The sequence below is a fragment of the Piliocolobus tephrosceles genome, chromosome 4 (assembly GCF_002776525.5).
Source record: "Piliocolobus tephrosceles isolate RC106 chromosome 4, ASM277652v3, whole genome shotgun sequence".
Lineage (NCBI taxonomy): Eukaryota > Metazoa > Chordata > Mammalia > Primates > Cercopithecidae > Piliocolobus > Piliocolobus tephrosceles.
This window is the reverse complement of record NC_045437.1, coordinates 136,474,834-136,498,493: the sequence shown is the minus strand read 5'-3', so window position 1 is coordinate 136,498,493 and position 23,660 is coordinate 136,474,834. Positions and strand designations below refer to the sequence as shown.

Sequence of the window (23,660 nt, the reverse complement as noted above, 5' to 3'; positions counted from 1 at the left end):
GAGTTAGGAGTGAGAGATGCAACAATTCAAGCGAGAGATGATAATGGCTACAACTTGGACTTTGAGACAAGAGTATCAAGTATCAAGGCCAGGGCTCCTTTGGTCATAAGTGACAGAGTCACTCATAACTTCAGGGAAGGCGTAAACCCCAAGGCAGGGGCTTCAGTCCAGTTGGGCATCCCAGAAGCAAGAACTGGAACTGGAAAACCAGGAGCCAAGGCAGTTCTCTTTCAGTTTTCTCTCTCAGCATCCCTGCCTGCCACACTCGGGCTGCACTGGCTTCTTTTGACTGAAGCACTTCCTCTGTTACTCCAGGTTTCTGCTTCCCATATCTCTCCTTGAGTGTGGCCCAAGAGCAATCTCCTCCCTCGTGCTACCTGAACTGCCACCTTCAGAGGCCACCACCAGCTGCCTTCTTCCCTCTGTGTCACTGGATTCCAATTTCTGAGACGGCATCTGAATGGCTCAGCTCATCCTTTTGAACTTGCCTTAGGACAGTTCAGGCAAGTCATAGGCCAAGGACCAGCCCAGAGATGAGGGTAGAGGCTGTCCACAAAGTAGAAAACGGAGTCATTATAAGTAGCAGGTTTCTGATCACGGATTCGTCTTACCGACACCTGAAATACGTCTTGTATAATAGGCCTAGAGGGGAAGGGATACATTTAAAATTTATTAGGCAATAAAATCAGCATTAGTAGGTAATTGTGTGAATGTGGGAGGGGAGTTGAACTGGAGGCATGGATGACATCAGGGGTTGGCTCGGGTTACTCCGTGATCTCTCAGCTCCACTTTCCCCTGTGTTGGGACTGTTTTCAGGTTCTCAAGAAGCTTTTCCCTTGTCTGCAGGAACATTTGAAGAGACTTTAATAGGAGGACAACGGGCAGGGTATAGTGTAACCATGAGGAACGGTGCAGTACCCTGGGGCCAGAAACAGCGTGTGCTGTCCAGCCCTAGCCCTGAAGGGTGAGGAAAGGGGCAGTTATTGGAATCTAGAAAGGGAGGACTGTTTCAAGAAGCCTGCGCGTTGGGAGCTGTGGACTTTAGTGGAGGACACAGACAGCCTGTGGCAAAGTTGCAGCAAGGGAACGGCAGAGGAAAGAAATGCTCTGACCTGGCTCTTCTCCCTCCCTCTGAAATCCTGCCCTGGCTCCTCAAGGGCTAAACCCAACCGGAAAACATAGAGCAAGGAAGCCCACTGATGTAGTCTACATTGCCTCCCTGGAGCGGGGAGAAGGTGCGGAGGAGCCAGGGCAAGAGGTCGAATACACGTCTCACGGTGGGGCTCACATCCAGCTCGCAACAATCCGCTGGAAGCAGCCACTACTTTCTTGATAGCTTCCAAACAAAAGCCACGGAATTGAACCTCGATTGTTCAGATTCCGTCCCTGGACCAATCACTGCAGCTGAAGCGGGGTTACTGCTCTGATTGGCTAAGTTCTGAGATGCAGAAGGGTGAATCTTCAAAGTAAATCACGGTGTTGTTAACTAACCAGATAAAAAGAACACGTGTCCACTACTGCACATAATGGGGCTCCTTGAGAACTTTTGAGAGGAGTTTATCAATCCTGCTGCAGAGATGGGTGGGGGTGGGGGAAGAGACCAGAGTGCATCCGTGAAGAGGTGAACTCAGTCGTAAGAGATAGAGATATCCCTCTTCAAGCTTCACCTTTTTATTTTATTTTATTTTATTGTTTGTTTATTTCTTTATTTATTGCGACAGAGTCTCGCTCTGTCACCCAGGTTGGAGTGCCGTGGTGCGGTCTCAGTTCACCACAACCTGCGCCGCCCAGGTTCAAGCGATTCTCCTGCCTCAGCCTCCCAACTAGCTGGGATTACAGGCGTGAACCACGCTCCCAGCCCAGCCTCACCTTTTTAAATAGGGATGAATCAACCATCTGTGGCTCCAGCGCTCACCAGCAAGTTGTTAAACAAGTTCAGCCTTCCTGTCAAGAGTGCAGACCCCTCCTTGGCAGTAAAGCCCACCAAGCCCTGCTTAATGAATTCATTCATTGCAGTTAGACCTAGAAGCGACTTCTCTGGACCCACTGAAGTTTGCTGGAGCGTGCCACCTAGTGGAACAATAGAGTACCGCTTGGACAAAAAGAAACCTTAGCAGGGCTTTAGAGCCCTGAGAGCCATGTTGGAGCAGTGGTTCTCTCAAACCTGGCTACAAATTGGAATCATGTAGGGATGGCTGAGTCTGATCCCAGAGATTCTGACTTAATTGGTCTGGGGTGCAGGTTAAGCGTCCAGAGCTTTTAATGGTCCACAGGTGATTCTAATGTGTAGCTAAGGTTCTGACTACCGGGTTATAGAGTACCCAGTCCTCGTACTTTACAGAGGTGCCTACAGACTGGAGCCATTCTTCCAAGAGTCTCAAACTCCTAGGAAGCCCCCTTTGGTCCTGCGCCCCACCACCCCTCTATCTGTGTTTTGTACACCTTTTTTTTTTCTTTTGTACTCAAATGAAAAGTAATTAAACAGAAAGCACTCTCATTTACCAAGCCCTGATATTTTCATAGCAGTGACAGGAGGAGGATGCCTCCCTATACACCTGATATTTGTATCTGACCCTACTGGCTAATGCTGTGTTTGAGATGGGTCCACCCAATGACCTAGTATATTTATTCTTTGTTTGAGATTTGTGGCCTTCTCTGTTTGCTCTTTCAAAACGTTCCTACTTGAGGTACTTTCGATGTCTACTGTCTTGATTCAGTGGAGTTCCTTTATAGTCGACAGGATTGATTTAATTGGCATCTCATTGTGGAAATGACAAAATAGGGTCTGGGAGAAAAAGAGAAAGGCAGACAGGCAGTTCCCATCTAGAGGTCATTTCAAATAGGTGTTGGGGCTCAGAAAAGAACAACTCAAAATATGGGACTTTTGCATGCTGAGTGCTTTGAACTAAGGAGACTGAAAGGCCTCAGAAATAAGCTTCAGAACTAGAGGAATTAATGTCTTAGACTCCTTCTCTGAAATCTGTGTTAACCAGAGAGAAGGAGCTCCTTTTGCAAGAGAGGAAACTAAAAGTCTCCAAGCCCAGGATACTACACACAGACAGACTTTTTACCTGTCCTTTCAACTATTCTTCTGAGGGCTGTTACCTGAGAGACTTTATCTGCATAATAAGACAACCTTTGTTCACAGAGCAGTTCCACCCCTCACCTTTTCATAACTTGTCACCACCTCTTTCAGAGCCTGGAGGAACTTTGTCCCAGGTTATTGTCTGTTCTTCAGGCCCATTAATCTCCCTTAAAAATAATTTACTCTTCTTCTAAAATTGCCTACATCCTCCACTTTATTCTCTCTCATGAAGAGGGTATTTAAGCTTCAACCATCTGGCCCTTCTTTGAGTTTCATATTTTGTGTGGCTCCCATGCAAATGGCACGTTAATAAATGTGTAGGTCTTCTCTCCTGTTAGTTTGTCTATTACCAGTTTATTTCAGAGACTTAAAGACTCAAACTTTCAGAAGGGGAGGGAGAAATTCCCTTTACCCCTACACAGGCATCCTGAAAACGCCTTCTTTGCATTCAAAATAGGAGTTGAAGTGCCACTAGATGCAGAAACTGGATTGAATCCCAAGTGGTGTTCCATGTCTGCCCCTGCTTTTCCCATTCTGCCTTGCAGGATTTAGTCACAGAATTTTGAAATTTAAAAAGACCTTAAAGAGCATCTGATTCAACTGCTTTATTTATACAACCATGTTCTGTGTTTGTCTAGACATCTCTCATTCCTGCTACCACATACACTCACAAACCCACACATAATAAACCTGAGGCTCAGAGAATTTGAGTGACCTGAGATCACACAGGAAGCTAGAAGCAAAGTCTGGGCTGATTGAGGCTGACCAGGTGCAGGTGGGGAAATTTCAGCTCCAGTAATTTTTTTTCTCTTCCTCTGTATTAGAAGATTGAGCCTTGTTAAATGACCAACCTGGTGGAGATAGAAATTTGGGTCATTGACACTAGTGTTAATGAGTTTTCTGAATACAGATTTTAAAGAAATGGGTATATGATTATTAATTAATTGACTGATTCATTTATTTCCCATATATTTGTTGAGCACCTATTTTGGGGTAGGTACTGTGCTAGGTATTGGGGATATGCCAGGGAACAAAAACATACATGGCAAATGTGAAAGGAAAACAGACTTTGGGACCCCAAAACCACTAAGCCAAAGGGAAAAGTCAAGCTGGGAACTGCTTAGGGAAAACCTGCCTCCCATTCTATTCCCACACAGATAGCATTTCCCTGATGACATATGATGTGGAGTATCTTTTTTTTTTTCTCTGAGATGGAGTCTCACTCCGTCGCCCAGGCTGGAGTACAGTGGCGTGATCTCAGCTCAGTGCAATCTCCGCCTCCCATATTCAAGCAATTCTCCTGCCTCGGCCCCCAGGGTAGCTGGCATCACAGGTGCATGCCACCACGCCTGGCTAATTTTTGTATTTTCAGTAGAGACAGGGTTTCACCATGTTGGTCAGGCTGGTCTCAAACTCCTGACCTTGTGATTCACCAGCCTTGGCCTCCCAAAGTGCTGAAATTACAGGTGTGAGCCACTGCACCTGATGATGTGGAGTATCTTTTTAATGTGCTTGCTTGTATAAACCAAAAAGTACCTGAGACAAGTCTCAATCAGTTTAGGAAGTTTATTTTGCTAAGGTTAGGGATGTGCCCGTCACACAGCCTCACGACGTCCTGACATGTGGCCAAGGGAAATGCAAATTAAAACAGTGAGATACCACTACGCACCTGTTAGAATGGCCAAAACCCAGAACACTAACAGCACCAAGTCCTGGCAAGGATGTGGAACAATGGAAACTGCCATTCATTGCTGGTGGGAATGAAAAATGGTACAGTCACTTTGGAAGCCAGTTTTCCAGTTTCTTGAAAAACTAGAGAAACCCTTGCCATATGATCCAGTAATTGAGTTCATTAGTATTTACCCAAAGGAGTCAAAAATTTATGTCTACACAAAAACCTGCACATGGGTGTTTGCAGCACTTTTATTCATAATTGCCAAAACTTGGAAGAACCAATATGCCCTTCAGTAGGTGAATGGGCAAACTGTGTTACATCCAGGCAATGGAATATTATTCAGCACTAAAAAGAAATGAGCTATCAAGCCACAAAAGGACACACAGAAGGACCTTGAATGCATATTGCTAAGTGAGAGAAGCCAATCTGAAAAGGCTACTCCATACTGTGTAATTCCTACTCTATGACATTCTGGGAAAGGCAAAACTATGCAGACAGTAAAAAGATTAGTGGTTGCTGGGTTGGGGGTATGAAGGATGAATAAACGGACACAGAGGATTTTTAGGGCAGTAAAATTGAGGCAGGAGAATAAGGCCTGGAGGCAGGGAACCTAAGGACTTTCTAGAACTAAATCAAACTGAAAAACCCCAACTTTCTATGACCAAGTAAATAACTTTGTAACTCCTGCTATGACAGGAAACATCCTCTTCATTTGCATAGAATGTACACCAAGTAAATAACTTCATAACTTCACTTCAGCCTCTTCATTTATATAGGGTGTATACCAAGTAACCAATGGGAAACCTCTAAAGGGTATTTAAGCCCCAGAAAACCTCTGTAACCAGGTCCTTGAGCTGCTTGCTCAGGCCCCCTCCCACCCTGTGGAGTGTGCTTTCGTTTAAAACAAATCTCTGCTTTTCTTGCTTCATTCTTTCCTTGCTTTGTGCATTTTGTCCAATTCTTTGTTCAAAACACCAAAAACCTGGACACCCTCCACCAGTAACAAAACTACTCCGTATGATACTATAATAGTGGATATGTCATTATACATTTGTCCAAACCCGTAGGAGGTATAATACCAAGAGTGAACCCTAATGTAAACTATGGATTCTGAGTGACAATGATAATGTTAATGCAAGTTCATAAATTGTAATACGTGTAATACTGTGGTGGGGGATGCTGATAATTCCGGAAGCTATGCATGTGTCGGGGCTGGAGAATACGGGAAATCTCTGTACCTTCTACTCAATTTGGCGATGAATCTAAAACTGTTCTAAAAAGTAAAGCCTACTAAAAACAAACAATACCAAAACCAAACACAGTCTGTCTCTGTCCTCATGGGACTTACAGTCCAGTGCGGGAGACAGATATCAAACAATGACCCAGTAACTGTAAACACTGTGACTGCTGAGGAAAGGCATTGCTAAGAGGTTCCATAGCTGGGGAGCTTACTCTGTTTAGGGAGGTCAGTCAGTCTTCTCTGAGAATGTATCATTTGAGCTTGATGATGCCCAAGGAAAGAAGAAGCAAGAAGGCTTTAAATTTGCAGGAGACGCGGAAGTCCAACACTTATAGCATTCTGGGTTTTATTTGCAGTCAAGCAGACCTCTCTCAGGTCAATCTGGAAATTATATCATTACAGAGTCATAATTATTCTCATTTTTCAGATGAGAAAATTGAGTAGCTAAGGGACTTGGCCAAGGTGAAAGAAAGTTAAACTGACATGCAGACTTGTTGGTCTGCAGACCTCTTGACTTGCTGACCCATTCTACTTTTACATCTTCTCAGCTCAGGGTTGGTCCAGAACAGCCTGAGGGTATAGTTCTGGACAAATGGGGTCAGTAACAAGGGACCCTAAGAGAACCAAGGTGAGGACACCTAGTAGGAACGCTTTTCATATTCTCATCAGGGAGGTTGAAGGCCTGCGCCTGTCACCTCTCCTCTGGTTGACCCTTCTTGCTGAAGTATGTTCTAGGAGGATACTGAAAGACCTGCTTGTTACTGATGACAAGATGAGAAACTGAAGAGTGAGCAAGAGAATATGCAGCTCATTTAAAAAACAAAACAAAAAAAAAGTAAAGATGGGAAGATGGGGAAAGAGAGGAGCTTCTCATTCATCAAATGTATGTTTTAAGCCCACAAATGTTCCAGGATGGAGGAAAACAGCAGGCAATGAGCAGACAGGGCCCTCGCCCCATGCAGCTGATATTCTGTTTGGGAGAGCCCAATAATAAACAAGAAAATAAACACACAAATGAGACTATGGCAAAGAGGGATATGTAGGCACTGTGAAGAAAACATGGCAGGATGTAAAGTATGGGAGAGAGTGCCTAGGTAGTTATGGAAGGTCATAGTTAAGGAAGGTCTCTGTGAAGAGGTGATATGTAGTCTGGGACCTGAAGGGTGAGAGGGAGCCAACAGTGGAACAAGATCTGGGGAAACAGCTGGCAGAGACAAGAGCTAATGCAAAGGTCTTGGGGCTGGAATGGGCAGAGGGCCTTCAAGGACCAGGAAGAAGGAGAGTGTGGCTGCTTTGGAACGAATGAGGAGAGTAACAGGAGATGAGAGCAGAGAGGCACAGGCCAGAGCAGGAGGTTTTGCCTGACAGCTGAAATTCTGTTCATCCCTCTCAATGTTCCTGTGTTGTTGAGCTTTTATTTCACCCAGCTCCTAGTGCTTACATTAGACCAGGGTCTGCGCGGTAAGCCCTTTACGCACATTATCTTATTTAATGCCCACAATAGGCCTAGAGGGCTCAGTCTGAAAGTAACATTTTTTGTTCAATTTCAATCAATGACCAGATCAGTTCTCCCAGGAAACCAGCCGGGGCTAATAGACTGCCTATGTCTCAAATGGTATTGTCTCAGTGAGTGGAATAAAACTCCAGGAGCCTGCCCCCTGCCTGGCACATCCCATATTATAGAAAGTGATCAAAGAGTCCCTGGATTAAAGCTGGGCTCTTGGGCTAGAGCCCCCACTGGGGCCAGACTGGGCTGGCATGCAGATTTGATCAACAAGTGACATGAGAAAAAGCTCAAATCCAATTTTGTGCAGAATCTTCTAAGGAGCTAGAAGAGGGGATGGGAAGGAGAGAGACGCTGAGTATCTTCCCTCCTGTACTTGATCTCCACTGCTATACAGCACTTCACTTAACAGGTGCTTATTGAGCACCTGCTGTGTGCCAGACCTGGGAAAGGCCACAGCTTAGTTTGTGTGGCTGGGTGGGAATATGAGCTGAAATCCACACACCTTGGCTCTGCTCTGGCTGCTTTAGCATAAGGAGAGGGGGGATTCTTTCTGTAAGTTCTTCCGCCTGGAAGGAGCACCAGTTTTCTGATTCATTGTGAAGGGAAATACAATTGTGCATGGCTTAGCAATGGGGATATATTCTGTGAAATGTGTCATTAGGTGATTTCTCATAGAGGACATCATAAAGCATACTTGCACAAACTTAGATAAGATAGCCTACTACACACCTAGGCTGCAGAGTATAGCCTGTTACTGCCAGGCTACAACCCTGTACAGCATGTTTCTGTCCTGAATACTGTAGGCAATTGTAACACAATGGTATTTGTGTATTTAAGCAAAACTAAACATAGAAAAGGTACAGCAAAAATAGAGTATTATAGTCTTATAGGAACACCATCGTGTATATACAGTTCGTTGTTGACTGAAATGTTGTTGAACAGTGCATGCCTTTATGTGCTGACAGAGGCAGGGGACACCATAGAAGGCAAATAAATACAAAATTCCTGTCTGTTTGGAACTCGCATTCTAGAGAGGGAGACCAGAAATGATACCTGCTCTGAAGAAAAATCAAGCAAATGGAGATGATGGTGGTGCTAGTTGATATCTTAGACCTGATGGTCAGGGAAGCTCTCTCTCAGGCAGGACCTCTGATCTGCTTCCTGAGAGAAGGCGGAGAGAGAACCATGCAAAGCTGTAGAGGAAGAGGTTTCCAGACAAGGGCACAGTAAACTTGCAAAGGCCCTGAGGGAATCACCAATTTGGTATATATTTGAGGAATATAGCAAGACCAGTGTAACTAGAAGAGAAGGAAAGAAGGCAAAAATTAGAAGTTGGGTCAAATAATGTAGGGTAAGGATTCTCATAGATTATGGGCTGTTTTTTGTTTATTTGTTTTGAAAGACTTGGTCTTGCTTTGTTACCCAGGCTGGAGTACAATTGTGTGATCATAGCTCACTGCAGCCTGAACTCCTGGGCTCAATCCTCTCACCTCAGCCTCCAGAGTAGACAGGACTACAGACACATGCCACCATGCCTGGCTTCATAGACATATTCTAACATGAAGAGAAATCATAGGCAAGTCCTAGCAGCAGAGTTAGCCTTGTGTTTGTAAAAAGAACATTCTAGTTGCTCTGTTACCAGCATTGTGCTCAGTGCTATAGCAGCACATAAAAGTTTTTGCAACATTATCTAATTACATAAACACTGTGTATGCACTGCAGTATAAAAGACATAGGGCTATTCATAGCAACATTATTCACAGTAGCCAAAAGGTAGAAACAACCCAAATGTCCACCTATGGATGAATGAATAAACAAAACATGGCATGCATACAATGGAACAGTATTCAATCTTGAAAAAAGGAATGGAATTTGGCTGAGCATAGTGGCTTACACCTGTAATCCCAGCACTTTGGGAGGCCAAGGTGGGAGGATCATTTGAGGCCCGAAGTTCAAGACCAGCCTGGGCAACACAGCTAGACCCGGTCTCCACAAAATATTTTTTAAAAATTAGCTGGGTGTGGTGTCATGGGCCTGTAGTCCTAGCTACTTAGGAGGCTGAGGTGGGAGGGTGGCTTCAGCCCAGGAGTTTGAGGCTGCAACCGGCTATGATCCTATGACTGTACCAGTGACCACACCACTGCACACCTGCCTGGGCAACAGAGTAAGACACTGTGTTAAAAAAAAAAAAAAAAAAAAAAAAACAGGAATGAAACTCAGACACATGTAACAACATGGGTGAATCTGAAAAATATTATAAGTGAAATAAACCGGAAACAAAATAACTAATATGATATGATTCCACTTACATGAGGTACCTAGAATAGTTAAATTCAAAAAGGATAAAGCAGAATGGTGGGTGGTTACCAGCAGTTGTGGCGAGAGGGGAATAGGGAGTTAATGTTTAATGGGTACAGAGTTTCAGGTGACCAGTTCTGGAGATAGATAGCCATGATGGCTGCACAACAATGTGCATTTACATAATGCCGCTGAATTGTATACTTTAAAATAGTTCAAATGATCAGTTTTACGTATGTTTATCACAAAAAAAAAATGTGTTTTAAAAAAGACATAGAGTTAGGAACTAGAAATAGAAAAATGGCCATTCTAGGCAGAGGTAACACCAGGTGCAAATGTCCTGAGGCAGGACTGTGCCTACCTGAGGCATGCTCTGAGGAACAGCAAGGAGGCCAATGTCACTGGGGCACAATAAGGACAGTAAGGAGTGAGGGCTGATCATATATGGGCTTGTAGGATCCTGTACTTTCTTAGGAACCTAATGGGAGGTGGGAAGCCACCGGAGGGATTTGAGCAGAGGGGCGATACTATCTAACCTTGGATAAAACAAGATCATTCTGGCTGCCACATTCTTTTTTTGTTTGTTTCTGTTTTTGTTTTGTTTTTTGAGACAGAGTCTCGCTCTGTTGCCAGGCTGGAGTGCAGTGGCACGATCTCAGCTCACTGCAACCTCCACTTCCTGGGTTCAAGCGATTCTCCTGCCTCAGCCTCCCAAGTAGCTGGGATTACAGGCACCTGCCACCACGCCCAGCTAATTTTTGTATTTTTAGTAGAGACGGGGTTTCACCATGTTGGCCAGGATGGTCTCGATCTCTTGACCTCGTGATCTGCCCACCTTGGCCTCCCAAAGTGCTGGGATTACATGAATTTTTAAATCTGAGTCTCATTCGCCAATGGGCTTGAGAAAAGTACGCACCTCACAGGGTAACTGAGCATTTAAAGAGGTAATGCATGTCAAGGGTTTAACATGGTGCCTGACATAGAGTAAGCACTCAATAAAAGGTAAGCATTATTGTGATGGAAATCCGAAGAAAGACAACAGTTCCCTGAGGAGGAGTTTTAGAAGACTTCGTGGAGGAGGTGGCAGTTCAACTAGACAGGGAAGGATGAACAAGATTTCCACCGACCTAGAGGAGGGGGTTCTATGGGTAGAAGGAGCTGCGTGATCAACACCACAAGAAGGAAAACACAAAGCCTGCAACAGGCTGAGCGAAGCTCGGGGCAGGGCAGGGCAGGGCAGGGCAGGAGACAGAACGTCTGATCAGCCCTAGCAGGTCACAGGCGAGGAGCATGGTGGACTCTAGAGCCGAGGTGATGGAAGCTTTGAAGGTTTTGCTGCAAAAATCAAGAACTGAGCTATGATGTCAGAAAACTGAATCCCCATCGCTCAGCCTGGAGCTGGAAGAACTGGGAGGCAAGAGTTGTCAGAACGCTGGTCAAGGACTGGGGGCAGCTAGGCACCAGGGTCAGCGGCTGAGCTAGAGAAGCAGAGAATCAAAAGGACGAATGTGGGGGTGGCAGAGAGGAATGCAGCCAAGGGGGTGCTCCGTTCCTCCGCATCAGGAAGGAGGCAGCTAAGTGACCAGTGTCAAGCGCCACCGAGGAGGAGCCGCTGGCTGGCATCACCGTCGGAGTCCAGCTCCGCGGCCCTCCGCATCGCCCAGAAGCCCGACTCCTCTGTCAAAGCCCTCGCCACAGTTACAGACACATTGCCCGGTCTAGTGAAATTACGTGTTTCATGTTTCAGCTCCCAGATGTCAGGGCTCAGGTCTGTTTTCATTTCATCCCAGAGCCTGGCACAGTGTTTGGCACATAGTAGGCGCTCGCCAACGGTTCGCTGAGAGCTTTCCGGGAAGAGCTCAGTGCGCTGAGGGTCCAAAAGCACGCGTGAGAATGCAGGGCATTCTAACTCTAAGTGGGTTGGACGTGCGTGAGGAAAGGTGCTTCAGAGAGGCTACTGTCACCTACCCGCCGGTTTGCAGGATCTACAGACGGGCGGCGGGCGGGCACAGCTCCCCACAGTTTGCAGAGGGCGTTCACAACTAACGCCAGGGGCCTCCTAGAGGAAGAAAACCAGGGCCCGCCCGCGGAACAGTGAGCGTGGAGCACGGCTGTGGCCCCGTTTCATGGCCGGGAACACCGAGTCCCCGGGGTCAAAATAGGTCCGCAGGTCCTGGGGGCCGAGCCTAGGTGGGCTGGAAGTGACAGCCCCGGGGGCTGCAGGCGCTGAAAGCTCGGCGGGGACCCAGCACTATTTGCATATCCCCAGAGAGGCAGTAAACGTTCGGCTGCAGTCCCGGGCGGAGGTTGCCGGGCAGGGTACCCAGGCGCGCGAACATGCACCCCACCCAGCGGTGCCCAGCCCGCACCAGTTAGCGCCCAACTCGCCAACTCCGGGACTTTCGCAAAGCTCCCGAGGGCGGGGGAGCCGCCGAGGAGCGGGACGCACCATCGCAGCTCGAGAAGGGGGAAGCGCTCTGGCCCGGCACCCTGCCGCGCCCAGGAGGACCGAGACGCTCCTCGAGAGGGCCTAGGCTGGTGGCGCAGAGACTCGGCGACCGATGCGGGGGCTGGCGGCGCGGGGCGGGCGACTTAGCGGGGCCCAGGGGCGGCGGCGGCGGCGGCCACGACCCCCCTATGGCGGCGACAGGGTGGCGGCGCCCGGCTCCCCGGCCGGCGAGCGGCGGAAGTGCCGCGGAGTTGGAGCGGGGCCGGCGCCGCGGCCGCTTCTGCTCGCTGAGCTGCTGCCGCCGCCGGGCGGACTGGCGGACGCTCGGAGCTGGGGGCGGCGCGGCGGAGCCGGCGGGGCGCGGCGCGGCGGGGCTGACCGGCCCCGATGAGGCGGAAGGAGAAGCGGCTCCTGCAGGCGGTGGCGCTGGTGCTGGCGGCCCTGGTCCTCCTGCCCAACGTGGGGCTTTGGGCGCTGTACCGCGAGCGGCAGCCCGACGGCACCCCTGGGGGATCGGGGGCGGCGGTGGCGCCGGCGGCGGGACAGGTGAGTCCCCCCGTTGCTACAGGCCGGGAACACCCCCTTCCCGAATTCACTTTTAGCCTGTGGTTCCTTCCTCCACCTTCTGCTGTCTGCCGCCTCAGAGTCAGCTCCGAGACTGTAAAGCTCTTCCCATTTTCCGGATGGGAAAATTGAGTTCTGTCGGGACTCCTCCAGGGTCCCAAGCCAGTCAGAGACTGAGTCCGAACTAGAACCCAGGACGCTATTTCTCACATGTTACCGCCTTCCTTTCTGTCTGGTGCTCCTTGAGGTCTTCCAGCGGATCTCTTTTGAAGGATCCTATCTGCATCCCTGTATCCCAGAATGACTCCTGCCTTGTGCCAATAGGAATGCAGATTCTGGTTCTTCTATTTGGTGTCCAGGTCCTCTCTGCTCCCCTCCTCCCACCCCCCAACAACCCCTACCTGCTGATCCCAGTGTTCTTTACTCAGGTCAGCCCTTTTCCTGATTTCTCGTCTGCCCAACGAGACATCCAGGCCTTCCTCCTCTCCCCATTTATTCAACAGCGCCCGCCTACCCCCCCCCCCACCCCCCCACCAGCAACTCTAGCCTTTTCCTTTCTCAGATCCTGTGGATTCCTTGCAGAATGTAAAGATCACGCTCTCCTTGAAGCTTCAAGCCCCTGGGGGTGGAAAAGGGGGTAAGCTTCTGGTCCTTGAGGTACCTGCTGCCTTTGACCTTATGGGAGTCCAGAGGTGGGGCTCTGGTGGAGGGACCCCCCAAAATGTCCCAGAGGCTATTGGTGCCCAGCGTCCTGAGGATGGAACACCAGAAGCCTTCCCTGTCTCTTCTGAACTTGTCTAGTCTGGTTAGTTGTAGTGTTTACTGCAGCCAAAACAGGGATCGGAATGGTTTCTGCCTCCTTTGAACTTACCCATGTATGTTTGTGTGTATGTGTGCGTGCATGCATTTAGACTAGCAGCTCCCTGATAGCAGAAGCTCTGTCACATCACTCCCACCCTCCCAGGAGGTGCTAGTGAGTGTATTGCTTAGACTGTTTCGTATAGTGGAACATTTCAGGCTTTCTTATGGGATTTCTCTGGTCCCATGAGAAGTGGATAATTTGTGTATCAGGGTCAGACTTGACTGATTGTTGGCTGGCCTTGACGAAAGAGGCTGGCTTTTCTGAGATTGATGGTTTTCCTTGTTCTTCCCAGTATTAGGCTGCTGTCTAGGCAGTCTGGCATCTGGAGCGCAGAGGGCTCTTTGCTACAGAGCTGACCAATTTGAGCTTCGCCTGTCACTCTGTTAATTGTTGCAAAGCATCCCAGAGGGTCTCATTGATCTTTCTGGTAGAGCTTACTGTTTAGAAACTAAGGTTTCCGTCTCTTTCCTAAACCCCTGGTTCAAACCCTGACAGTTAGCTTAGACCTCTCTCCCTGATATTCTGTATCTGTGTGGGTTTTCCTTTCATGAAATCTCTTTCCTCTGTTCCTATTCTGTACCAGCATCAGAGTCAGGAGTTCCAGGGTTCTGACCTCAGCTCTACCACTAACTTACTGTGTGTGTCCTTGATCACCTTTCATCTCCTTCTCTGAGCCTTACTTTCTTGATCTGTAAACCATGATTATTGGTCCAGCTCTAACATTCTGTGATACTATCAGTTAATCAATGAGGAATACAATGGTCACTTCTTTTTTTCTGTTTTGAGTCCAGAGTTCCTTGTAGCATCCCTAGCTGTGGAGGCTCCATACTGGACACAGCCCCAGGTCAAGGGGGAGTGTCCTACCCTAATGCAAAACCCTCCCTTAGAATAGCTGTAGCCCATTCTAAAATAGCGCTTGACATTCTGCCTCTGCTTGGAGAAAGCCTTTGTATTTCATTTACTATAGATGCCAAAGACGTCCTGATTTTCATTTCTATTGACCCAGATGTGTAGAGAAGGTCAAGGTTAACTGCCAGTTTGGCCTGAGCTTTCAAAGTAAATTACTCACTTGTGCAAGAGGGTATTGATGGAGTAAGGCAGCCTTTTGGGCAGGGAGAGCAGGGAGCAACAGCTGGGTGCTGCTCAGAGCCCCTAACTGAAATGGATAGACAGGCTCATCTGGGAAGATCTAGTTTTTGTTTATTTCTTTTTCTCTGGAATAGCATGAAGAGGAGGAGGAAGAAGTGGTGAAGGGGGTTTGGGGGGTTGGGGGGAATACCAACTGATTATTTTTGCTTTAAAGAAAATCTCTTTGCTTCCTGGAAGCAGCAGAATGGAGCTGTTTCCCCAATGATAAGCACTTGTAGGTGCTACAGGATTCAGCATTCATCTGTTGCCTTTCAAGAACACCCTGCCAAATTTCCACACAGCCCCTTTTTGTTTCACTCTCTCACAGATGCAGAGCACTGGGCTTGGCCCCCATTCCGTTGTCTGAATGTCAGCTGGTCTTGAGGAAAGAGGCTGACTTCTCGGAGTGATGGTGTTCCATCCCTCACCCCAGTGTACTGGAACATACACGTAACACGCCAGGCTGCTATCTGGGAAATCTGGCATGTTGAGCATACAGAGCTTTTTCGACAGGGCTGACCAGTTCTGAGCTCAGCCTGTCATTCTTGTAATTGTTGAGAATCATCTTTGAGCATCTCGTTGATCTTTCTGGTAGAAATAACTGCAGAGGCTCTGGAAGGAAGTCTGACAGGACTTTATCCAAATAAAAAATGTGTTCCATATGGGTTTGAAAGAAGATTCTTTGAGAGTAACATATCCACTACTTGAGTAGTCCTCTAACTCCTTGATTTCTCCACTGGATTAAAGAATATGGAGTTTCAAATTAAGAGTGTTTATCATCTGCTAGAATGAAAGTCTACATAACTGTCATGCCAACTCATCCTGGGTGTACCTCTGCAGCTGGGTGGGATAGCTGATTTATAAAGGACACATAATGCTTCCAGGATTTCAGCAGTCATCTGGTCAGACAGTTGGCTTCCTGGGAAGCTGCAAAACCAAGCAAGAAAAGCTGGTCTTGAAGCCATCTTCCTTTTAATGTGTGGGTCCCTCTCATTCCAACCCCCAATCTGTTTAACATCTGGGTTTAATTCAACAGTCTGTTTCATATTCCAGGTTTGGGACAGGTTATTAAAAGCTCAAGTTAGGAAACTGAGTGCAGTCTCTCCTCATTTCTGAGCCATAATCTCTTGTTGAAAAATGGCTTCACTGGATAATAGAATGTGTGGAATAGAAACTGGTGGAATAATGGAATACTGGTGACTTTAATTTTCAAGTACCAGGATTTATTTCTCATTGTGTTAGAGCTGAACTTTATTCTTAGAGCATCCAGAAATCAATGTTTTTTTCTCTTTTTTCAGTCTTCCTGGTGGCAGAAGCCTTGCCCATCAGAAAGTTAAGTATCATAGAAATGTAGCCTTGGAATGATTTCCTTAATTTTCTACAGAAGGGCTAGTATCCTTTAGCTTGCTAATCACTCCTCTGTCTGCATGCCCAGGTGAAATCTGATGCCACTAGGGAAGGGTTGTTGATTTGCCAGAACAAATCCAGCTCCCTACATTCTTTCTCTCATTCTTGGCTTGCTGTGTACCAAGGATTCCAGCTGAAGAAGGCCTGGGAACAGAGACCTGGTTTTTAGCCCTTTCTCCTGCCCTAAACTCACTGCGTGTACTCAGGAAAGAGGTTTAACCTCTCTGAGCCTTGGATTCCTCATCTGCTAAGTGAGGCTTAGATTCAGAAGGGAAAAGGCAAATGCATATTGTAATGATGCTTCCCCTCCCATGGCCAAGGCAGACATTGCTAATCAATCTTTTTGTTACTAACACCAGACTTGGGCTCAGATTGTTTCTCAGCAGGGCTACTCAAGTAGAATTAATGACATATGGAAACTCATTAGCAATGTAGGGAATAGATACTCTGTTAGGGCTTTTCCAACTCTTACATCCTGAGGTTCTGTGAGTATGCTTGGAAGCACATCTGAATAGTGATAGTATATTTAAACAGGCCTCTGTATCTAACTTGTAATGAGGCCACAACTTAAGGGTATGTTCATATTTGAATGTCTTTTCTCAGGCTGTAGTCTAAGGATGTTCAGCCTTTGATCTGTTGGTTCCAGTGACACGGTAACAGATAATGGAATCAGGAATGAAAAGCAAAAGCCCATTTAAAAGATAACCATCTAGCTTGCTAATTGTACCTTGTCCACAGTCAGCTCTTACACAGAGATGGCATCAGGTTCTTCTCACTGAATCAAAAGCACCTTGAGGCAAACCTGGCAGCTACCAGTAAGCCCCATAGCAGCAAAATGCTCCTGACGGTGTTTGCAGCGGTTCCTGTGTTTTACATATATCTGACCCTCTGCATCCCATATATGTGTCAGAGCTGGTAAGGGAAGGCCTTGAATAAGAGTCTTGTTTCTCCAGAGAACCTCTGTCCTTATGCGCAGTGGAGTGGGGAAAGGAGGTAGCCCATATACACCTGAATTCCCGTGGCAAGAAGTGTATTGTGGCCTCCCTGCTGGAAATGTCTTAAGGTAGGAACACATCCTCCTCTAGCACAAAGCACGAGATTTGGCACTTGGAAGACAGGATGTGTTTGCTGAATGATTGAAATGTATCAGAGCAGGCAGGGGGCTTCAGAAGTCATCTAGTTCAATCTCCTCAATTTGTAGGTATGAAAACTGAGGCCGAGAAAAGGGGAAACAAATTAAACAAGTTCCCATAGGGAGGAATGCAGATCAGAATCTGTTCTCCAAGTTGTTGTTCTATTTCACCATGAGAAATTTTTTCCCTCTATATACTGATATTTGATCCTTCTCTACCATTATTTCTTTCAGGAGCCAAGATTATCACCCCAAATTTTGGAGGCCACTGCTTAGTGAGACCGATTATCTACTAGAACTTATCTGTCTATTTTTTTGTGGATCTATTTTTGTTCATTTTCTTTCCAACATTTTATAGTGTTTTGTTGTTGTTATTGTTGTTGTTTTTTGAGATGGAGTTTTGCTCTTGTTGCCCAGGCTGGAGTGCAATGGTGCGATCTCGGCCCACCACAACCTCCACCTCCCAGGTTCAAGCAATTCTACTGCCTTAGCCTTCCCAAGTAGCTGGAATTATAGGCAGGCACCACCAAGCCTGGCTAATTTTGTATTTTTTAGTAGAGATGAGGTTTTTCTGTGTGGGTCAGGCTGGTCTCGAACTCCCGACCTCAGGCGATCCGCCCACCTCGGCCTCCCAAAGTGTTGGGATTACAGGCGTGAGCCACTGCACCCGGCCTCATTTTATAGTTTCAAAAGCAACTAAATGGATTAAAATTTAAGGGGGCAAAGGGACAGGGGTAGAGGAATTAAAGGCTGTGTAGCACATGGCACCATTACTGCTATCTCTGACAGACAGAATCTGAGCCTGAGAACCACCTCAGATTCTCTATCAGTTGCAAGTAACAAAACAAATTAAGCCATGTGAGCTGAAATGAGTAAGGGAATATATTGGCTCCTGTGACTGTAGTTGGCTTCAGGTATGGTGTGATCTAGAGGTTTGTGGCATTGTCAGGGCTAGGTCTCCTTTCCTCTGGTTTCTGTTGGTTCTGACTTTCTCTGTGTGTTGACTTTGTTCCATTCTGAGGCTCCATGGCAGCAAAAAATGGTAGTAGCTCTTTCAGACCTCAGATCCACACCTAGATCCTAGAGGAGAGGGTCTCTGTCCCCTGGTAGCTTCTACAGAAGAGAGAGAAGACATCTTTTCTATTTATTTATTTATTTGCTTATTTATTTATTTATTTAGAGACGGAGTCTTGCTCTGTCGCCCAGGCTGGAGTGCAGTGGCACGATCTTGGCTCACTGCAAGCTCCACCTCCCGGGTCCACACCATTCTTCTGCCTCAGCCTCCTGAGCAGCCGGGACCACAGGCAGCCGCCACCACACCCAGCCAATTTTTTGTATTTTTAGTAGAGACGGGGTTTCACCATGTTAGCCAGGATGGTCTCGATCTCCTGACCTCGTGATCCATCTGCCGCGGCTTCCCAAAGTGATGGGATTACAGGCGTGAGCCACTGCGCCCGGCAGAGAAAACATCTTTTCTATAAGCTCTAGCAAGATCTCCTTAGGTCTTACTGGTCCACTTTGGATCTAATGTGCTGTCTGAACCATTCGCAGATTTCAGGAGGAGAAGCTGTATTGATTGACTTCACCTACCCTGGAGCTAGGAGTGGAGTCAGATTACCCAGATCTAAGAAGAGCAGTTCCCCAGAGAAGACTCTGGGTGCTGCTTTTGGGAAGAAGAGAAAGATATCTAGAGAAGAAGCCCACAGATTCCACTCCAGAGTCCTGCTGACACAGTGTTCCAGGCAGCAGTCACTCCTTGGGGATGAGATTTGGTCCTGGAGGGAAAACCCCTTTGCCACCCTGGACCCATTTTTGGGCACCGAACCTGCAGTCTGGAGGTCTGTGCTCTCATTCCAGCTCTGCCACCCCTTGGCTGAGATGATTAGCTATGTGGGCCTTGGTTTGTTGCTGAGGAAGGCTTGGGTGCAAATGGTTGCCAACACACAGTGGAGGGTGGAGATAAAGAGCAGTTGAAAGCTGTCTTTATTGAATCTTACTTACCAGTTCTGCCACTGCCTTCCTTTCCCCTCACAGACGTCCCAAGAACTGTCTCCCCTGCCCCCGTACACACTAAAAGTCAATTCGTTGAAAATTTCTCTCAAGCTGAAAAAGAACTTCTGTCTCTGCAGCTTCCACGTTTTTTTCTGCCTGGCCCTCTTAGCTGGAGGAGGTGGAGTGTTCATACTTTGGAAGCTAGAGGAAGCTAAACAATTCTGCTTGCTGTGGTGGGTGGGTGTGTATTTATGCGTGTGTAGCTTTCTCTCCATGTGTCTCTCTTCTCTCTCTCTTATCTTTGAATGGTTCCTGTTTGCTGCCCTCTGCTGAGTGTAGATAGGAGAGAAAAGAAAAAAGCAGACCTAGTTTTTTCCTTCCCTTTGGCTTTAAGAGAATGTTAAGCTTCAGATGCTAAATTGTCTTCAGTTTTCTCAGGTGATGAAAGCCACAGCATAAAATGATACTGATCCGAAGAATGATGATGATATGGTTGGTTGATAATGAGGTTGATAATGTTAATAGTAGTAATAGCAGTTACCATTTATTTAGCACTTACTCTGCTAGGTCCTTTACTTGTACATCTGTTAAATATTGTTGTAACCAGGTAGGAAAGGAGGGAACCAAAGCTCGAAAAGAGGCAGGTGTTTGCCCAAGGATGCACAGCCTGTAGTGGTGGAGTTGGCATTTGAACTCTGACCTAGTGCTGAGTCCTTAACCACCATACTTCCTCCATATCTGAGCAGGACAAAGGACCTGTCTTCCACCCCTGCCCCTTAAGCCATTCCTGCAAGCCCGGACGAGAGAGACCATTGCCCTCAGGCAGCCTCTTCAGTAGCCGAAGTGGAGCGCCTAAGGTCATGTGGTGGTGGTGTGCGCTGGAAGAGAAACCTCTACCTCAGCTTCCTCCTGTCTCCGTTCCTCCTGGTTTGAGGCATGTGGGGTGCATATCGTGCTCTAGCTTTGGAGCTATACTGCCTGATTCAAAACCTGAGGCTTGGGCAAGCTTGGCCTCTGTGCCTGGAATTCTTGGTCTGTAAAATGCTAGTAATGTTAACTGTAGCAGAGAGTTCTCACTGTGGGCAAAACCCCAAACACAGTGCTTGGTGCAGAACAAGTGCTCGGTAAACTTGGTGATGCTGCTGCCTTTGTGAAGTGCCTGGCCTATGGCAGGGACTCAATTCTCTGTGGCTTCCCTTTGGCGGAGGTAGGGAGAGCTGCATAACATTGTCATTGTCTAGAAGGTGAGCAATTTGAAGGTAAGTGGTTGGCCTAACAGCACAGGGTTCAGAAGATGTGGAAGAAGACAGGTGGTGCAGTCTCTGATTATTGGGGGTGAGAAGGAAATTGTGCATGCAGAGGCTGCTCTTGGTACCCCTCTCCCTGAAACTTTAGAATGCGAAGCAGTTGTTGGGGATGCCTTCTCAGCTCCCACCCTGGGAGACAACCCAGACCTTCTGTATCCTTCTAGATTCAGCTCATAGCCTGCTGCCTCCAGGAAGTGTTCTTTGGTCACTCCAGCCCCCAAAGGTCACTCAGGGGTCTTAGTCCCTTGATTTTCTCATCTGCCTACTTAGATCAGAGGCCCTTCCAGGAAGACTTCTAACATCCTTCTTCCCTGCAGCCTTGCCCCTAGACCTGACTAACCCCTGCCAGGGCCGCCTGGGTTAGCATTCTTTCCAACCAGGGCCTGGAGCCATATATATAAATCTGTCATGCAATGCTGTAATTGTTTTTAATCTGTCCAGACTGTCTGCTTCCTAAAGGCAGGAACTAAACTCTCTCGGTCACTCTTGTTTGCCTAAAATATTTGCTGAATGGCTGAGCGGGTGAGTGAGTGAGTGAGTGAACAATATGGTTGGTACTCAGTAACTGCTGGCTGAGTGCTGGAAGCTTAGCCTTAGGAATGGTTCTTCTTGAACTTCAGGATGCTTCACAATCCCTAGGGAGCCTGTTAAGGATGGTGACAGCAGGATCCGTGCCCAAGGAGCATGAAGGGGCTGGTTTGGGCTTGGCCAAGCATCACATATTTAACAAATCCTACTGAGGGTCCAATAGCGAACTCCTCTCCACCCACCTAACAGGAGACAGACCTCTCTTTCCCCAGGGACCCTCTCCACTCTCCCCAGGAATGCTTCAGAACCAGCCCTTGAACTTCTGTTCCTGGGGAGTGTGTTTATCTGCAGCTTCCCAAGTTGTCAATCAGTACTCACAGGGGAGCTCTGTGGTGCTTTTAGCAGTGGCACTGTATCTGATGCAGGCAGATCAGGCTCCAGTTCAGGACAGGCATGGGAGGTGCACTTTGGAATCCCTGTCCTGTGGGCTGTGAGGACTGGCTGGAACCATAGAGCTTTGTTTTCCTTTGATGCCCACAGTCTGCTTCTCTTCCAGGATGGGTGCTCTGCTTTCCTGCCATGGGCAAGGATGAGGTGCCTCTAAGTGGGTGACAGGCTGAACTAGGGGGTCTTTTAGGAAAGGTTAGTATTGTGGAGACCCTGTAAACCTCTCCCTTGTACTGGAGAGACCAGTGGAGAGAGTGTGGAGTTGGGAACCAATGTGACCCGATCCCCAGGTCCAGCTCTGCCACTTGCCAGCTCTGTGACTGACCTCTGGGGCTTCCGGCTCCTTCTCCTAAAATGAGCAAAGTCATCACTACTTCCTAGTGTCGTGGTGATGATTAGATTAAATTACATTAAAGTTGTGAGGATCGAGGTGCAGAGAGGTCAGGTAACATATCCAGGGCCACACAGCTAGGAAGTGATGGAAACAGGATTCCAGCCCAGCTGGGATGCTTCCTTCCGCTATCTGCGCCAGCCACTGACTGGATGGTCTTGGGCGAGTGTGTGGGTCTGCCCCCGCTCACAGGGTCTTGAGGAGGCCTCCGTGGGAGGTTATCACTGAGAGCCCCGTGAGCCTGGTTCTTGGATTTGTTGTTGTTGGCTCCAGAAAGCTCTTTTAGCTGAATACCCAGGCAGCCGTGCCAGGGCAGGGATTATAGCAAGTCCCACGTGCCGCCTGGATGCCGCACTCGGGCAGCCTCCCAAGAGCCCAGTTCGCCGGGGTTGTGTGTGTGTGTGTGGGTCTCCCCTGTGAGTTACAAATGTCAGCCTCCTCTGAGAGGAGGGCTGCTGAGCAGAGGGGCCGACAGGGGCGTCTGGAGAGAAGGGGGTTTCTTCGAGGGAACAGGTTGGAAACATCTGGCCGGGGTGTGTGTGTGAAAATTACTTCCTGCTGCTAAAGCACTTTGTATGTTCTCAACTGAAAACTGTTATTTTTTGCATGTTTCCTCCTGAGTATTGATCAGAGTCAGCTGCTGAGAGTTAAAATGTATATGTGTGTGTGTGCCTATTTGTGAAATAACCAGTTTCTAAATTTGGTACCTAACTTCAGTGAAAAGTTACTAATTCTGTTCTTGGAGAGCCAGGGTCTGTCCTTTGGATTTGTGGTTATTTTATTAATAATAAACCTTAATGGCTGTTTCATTCAGAGAGCTTCTTTTATTAATTTCTTTGACCTTTATATATTTTTAATCACCTTACCTGTAGACTTTAAGGGAGGTTGCAAACTGGTGGCCTGTGGGCCAGATGCAGTCCAGAGTTATGTTTTGTGTGCCTTGAACAGTGCTGGCCCACAGATAGTTTGGTTTCTTTATTTTTTAGTGTTCATATGTTACCAGTACCTAAACATGAGAATATTTCCTATTTTAAAACAATTCTATACTAATTTCTGTTTTGTTTGTTTGTTTGTTTGTTTGTTTGTTTTTTTGAGACGGAGTCTCGCTCTGTCGCCCAGGCTGGAGTGCAGTGGCTGGTTCTCAGCTCACTGCAAGCTCCGCCTCCCGGGTTCACGCCATTCTCCTGCCTCAGCCTCCCGAGTAGCTGGGACTACAGGCGCCTGCCACCTCGCCCGGCTAGTTTTTTGTATTTTTTAGTAGAGACGGGGTTTCACCCGGTTAGCCAGGATGGTCTCGATCTCCTGACCTCGTGATCCGCCCGTCTCGGCCTCCCAAAATGCTGGGATTACAGGCTTGAGCCACCGCGCCCGGCCTTGTTTTTGTTTTTTAAATCTGAAAGTCCGGCTGCTGAGTTAAGGTTCAAGTTTTGTAAGAATTTTCTGGATGTGGGAGCAGCTGTCTCCTCTAGACAGATCCTAGCTCTCCAGTTGGCCACCGCCCCTGCTGCACTTAGTGGTCTCAAACCTGGGCACTTCACCTTTTCATACAATTGGCCGGGCTGCAGGAGACATTCGACTTTGGGAGCCCTCCTTTATGATATGCAAATTCCCATAGCCTTTTCCCAGTTCCGTCTCATGGTGGAGGCAG

General features: G+C 47.5%; 1 protein-coding gene across 2 annotated transcripts in view; it reads left to right on the top strand.

The window, feature by feature from the left end:
* Nucleotides 1-12,495: 12,495 nt before the first annotated feature.
* The window catches only part of GALNT10 (polypeptide N-acetylgalactosaminyltransferase 10), a 231,856-nt gene continuing 220,691 nt past the window's right edge, over nucleotides 12,496-23,660 (top strand). The window contains exon 1 of one of the 2 annotated variants that reach the window (XM_023227110.3): nucleotides 12,496-12,800. In XM_023227110.3, the coding sequence (XP_023082878.1) occupies nucleotides 12,642-12,800 (159 nt within the window). In that variant the 5' untranslated portion in view covers nucleotides 12,496-12,641. The remainder of the gene's footprint in view (nucleotides 12,801-23,660) is intronic. The other variant, XM_023227111.3, reaches the window with a different exon arrangement.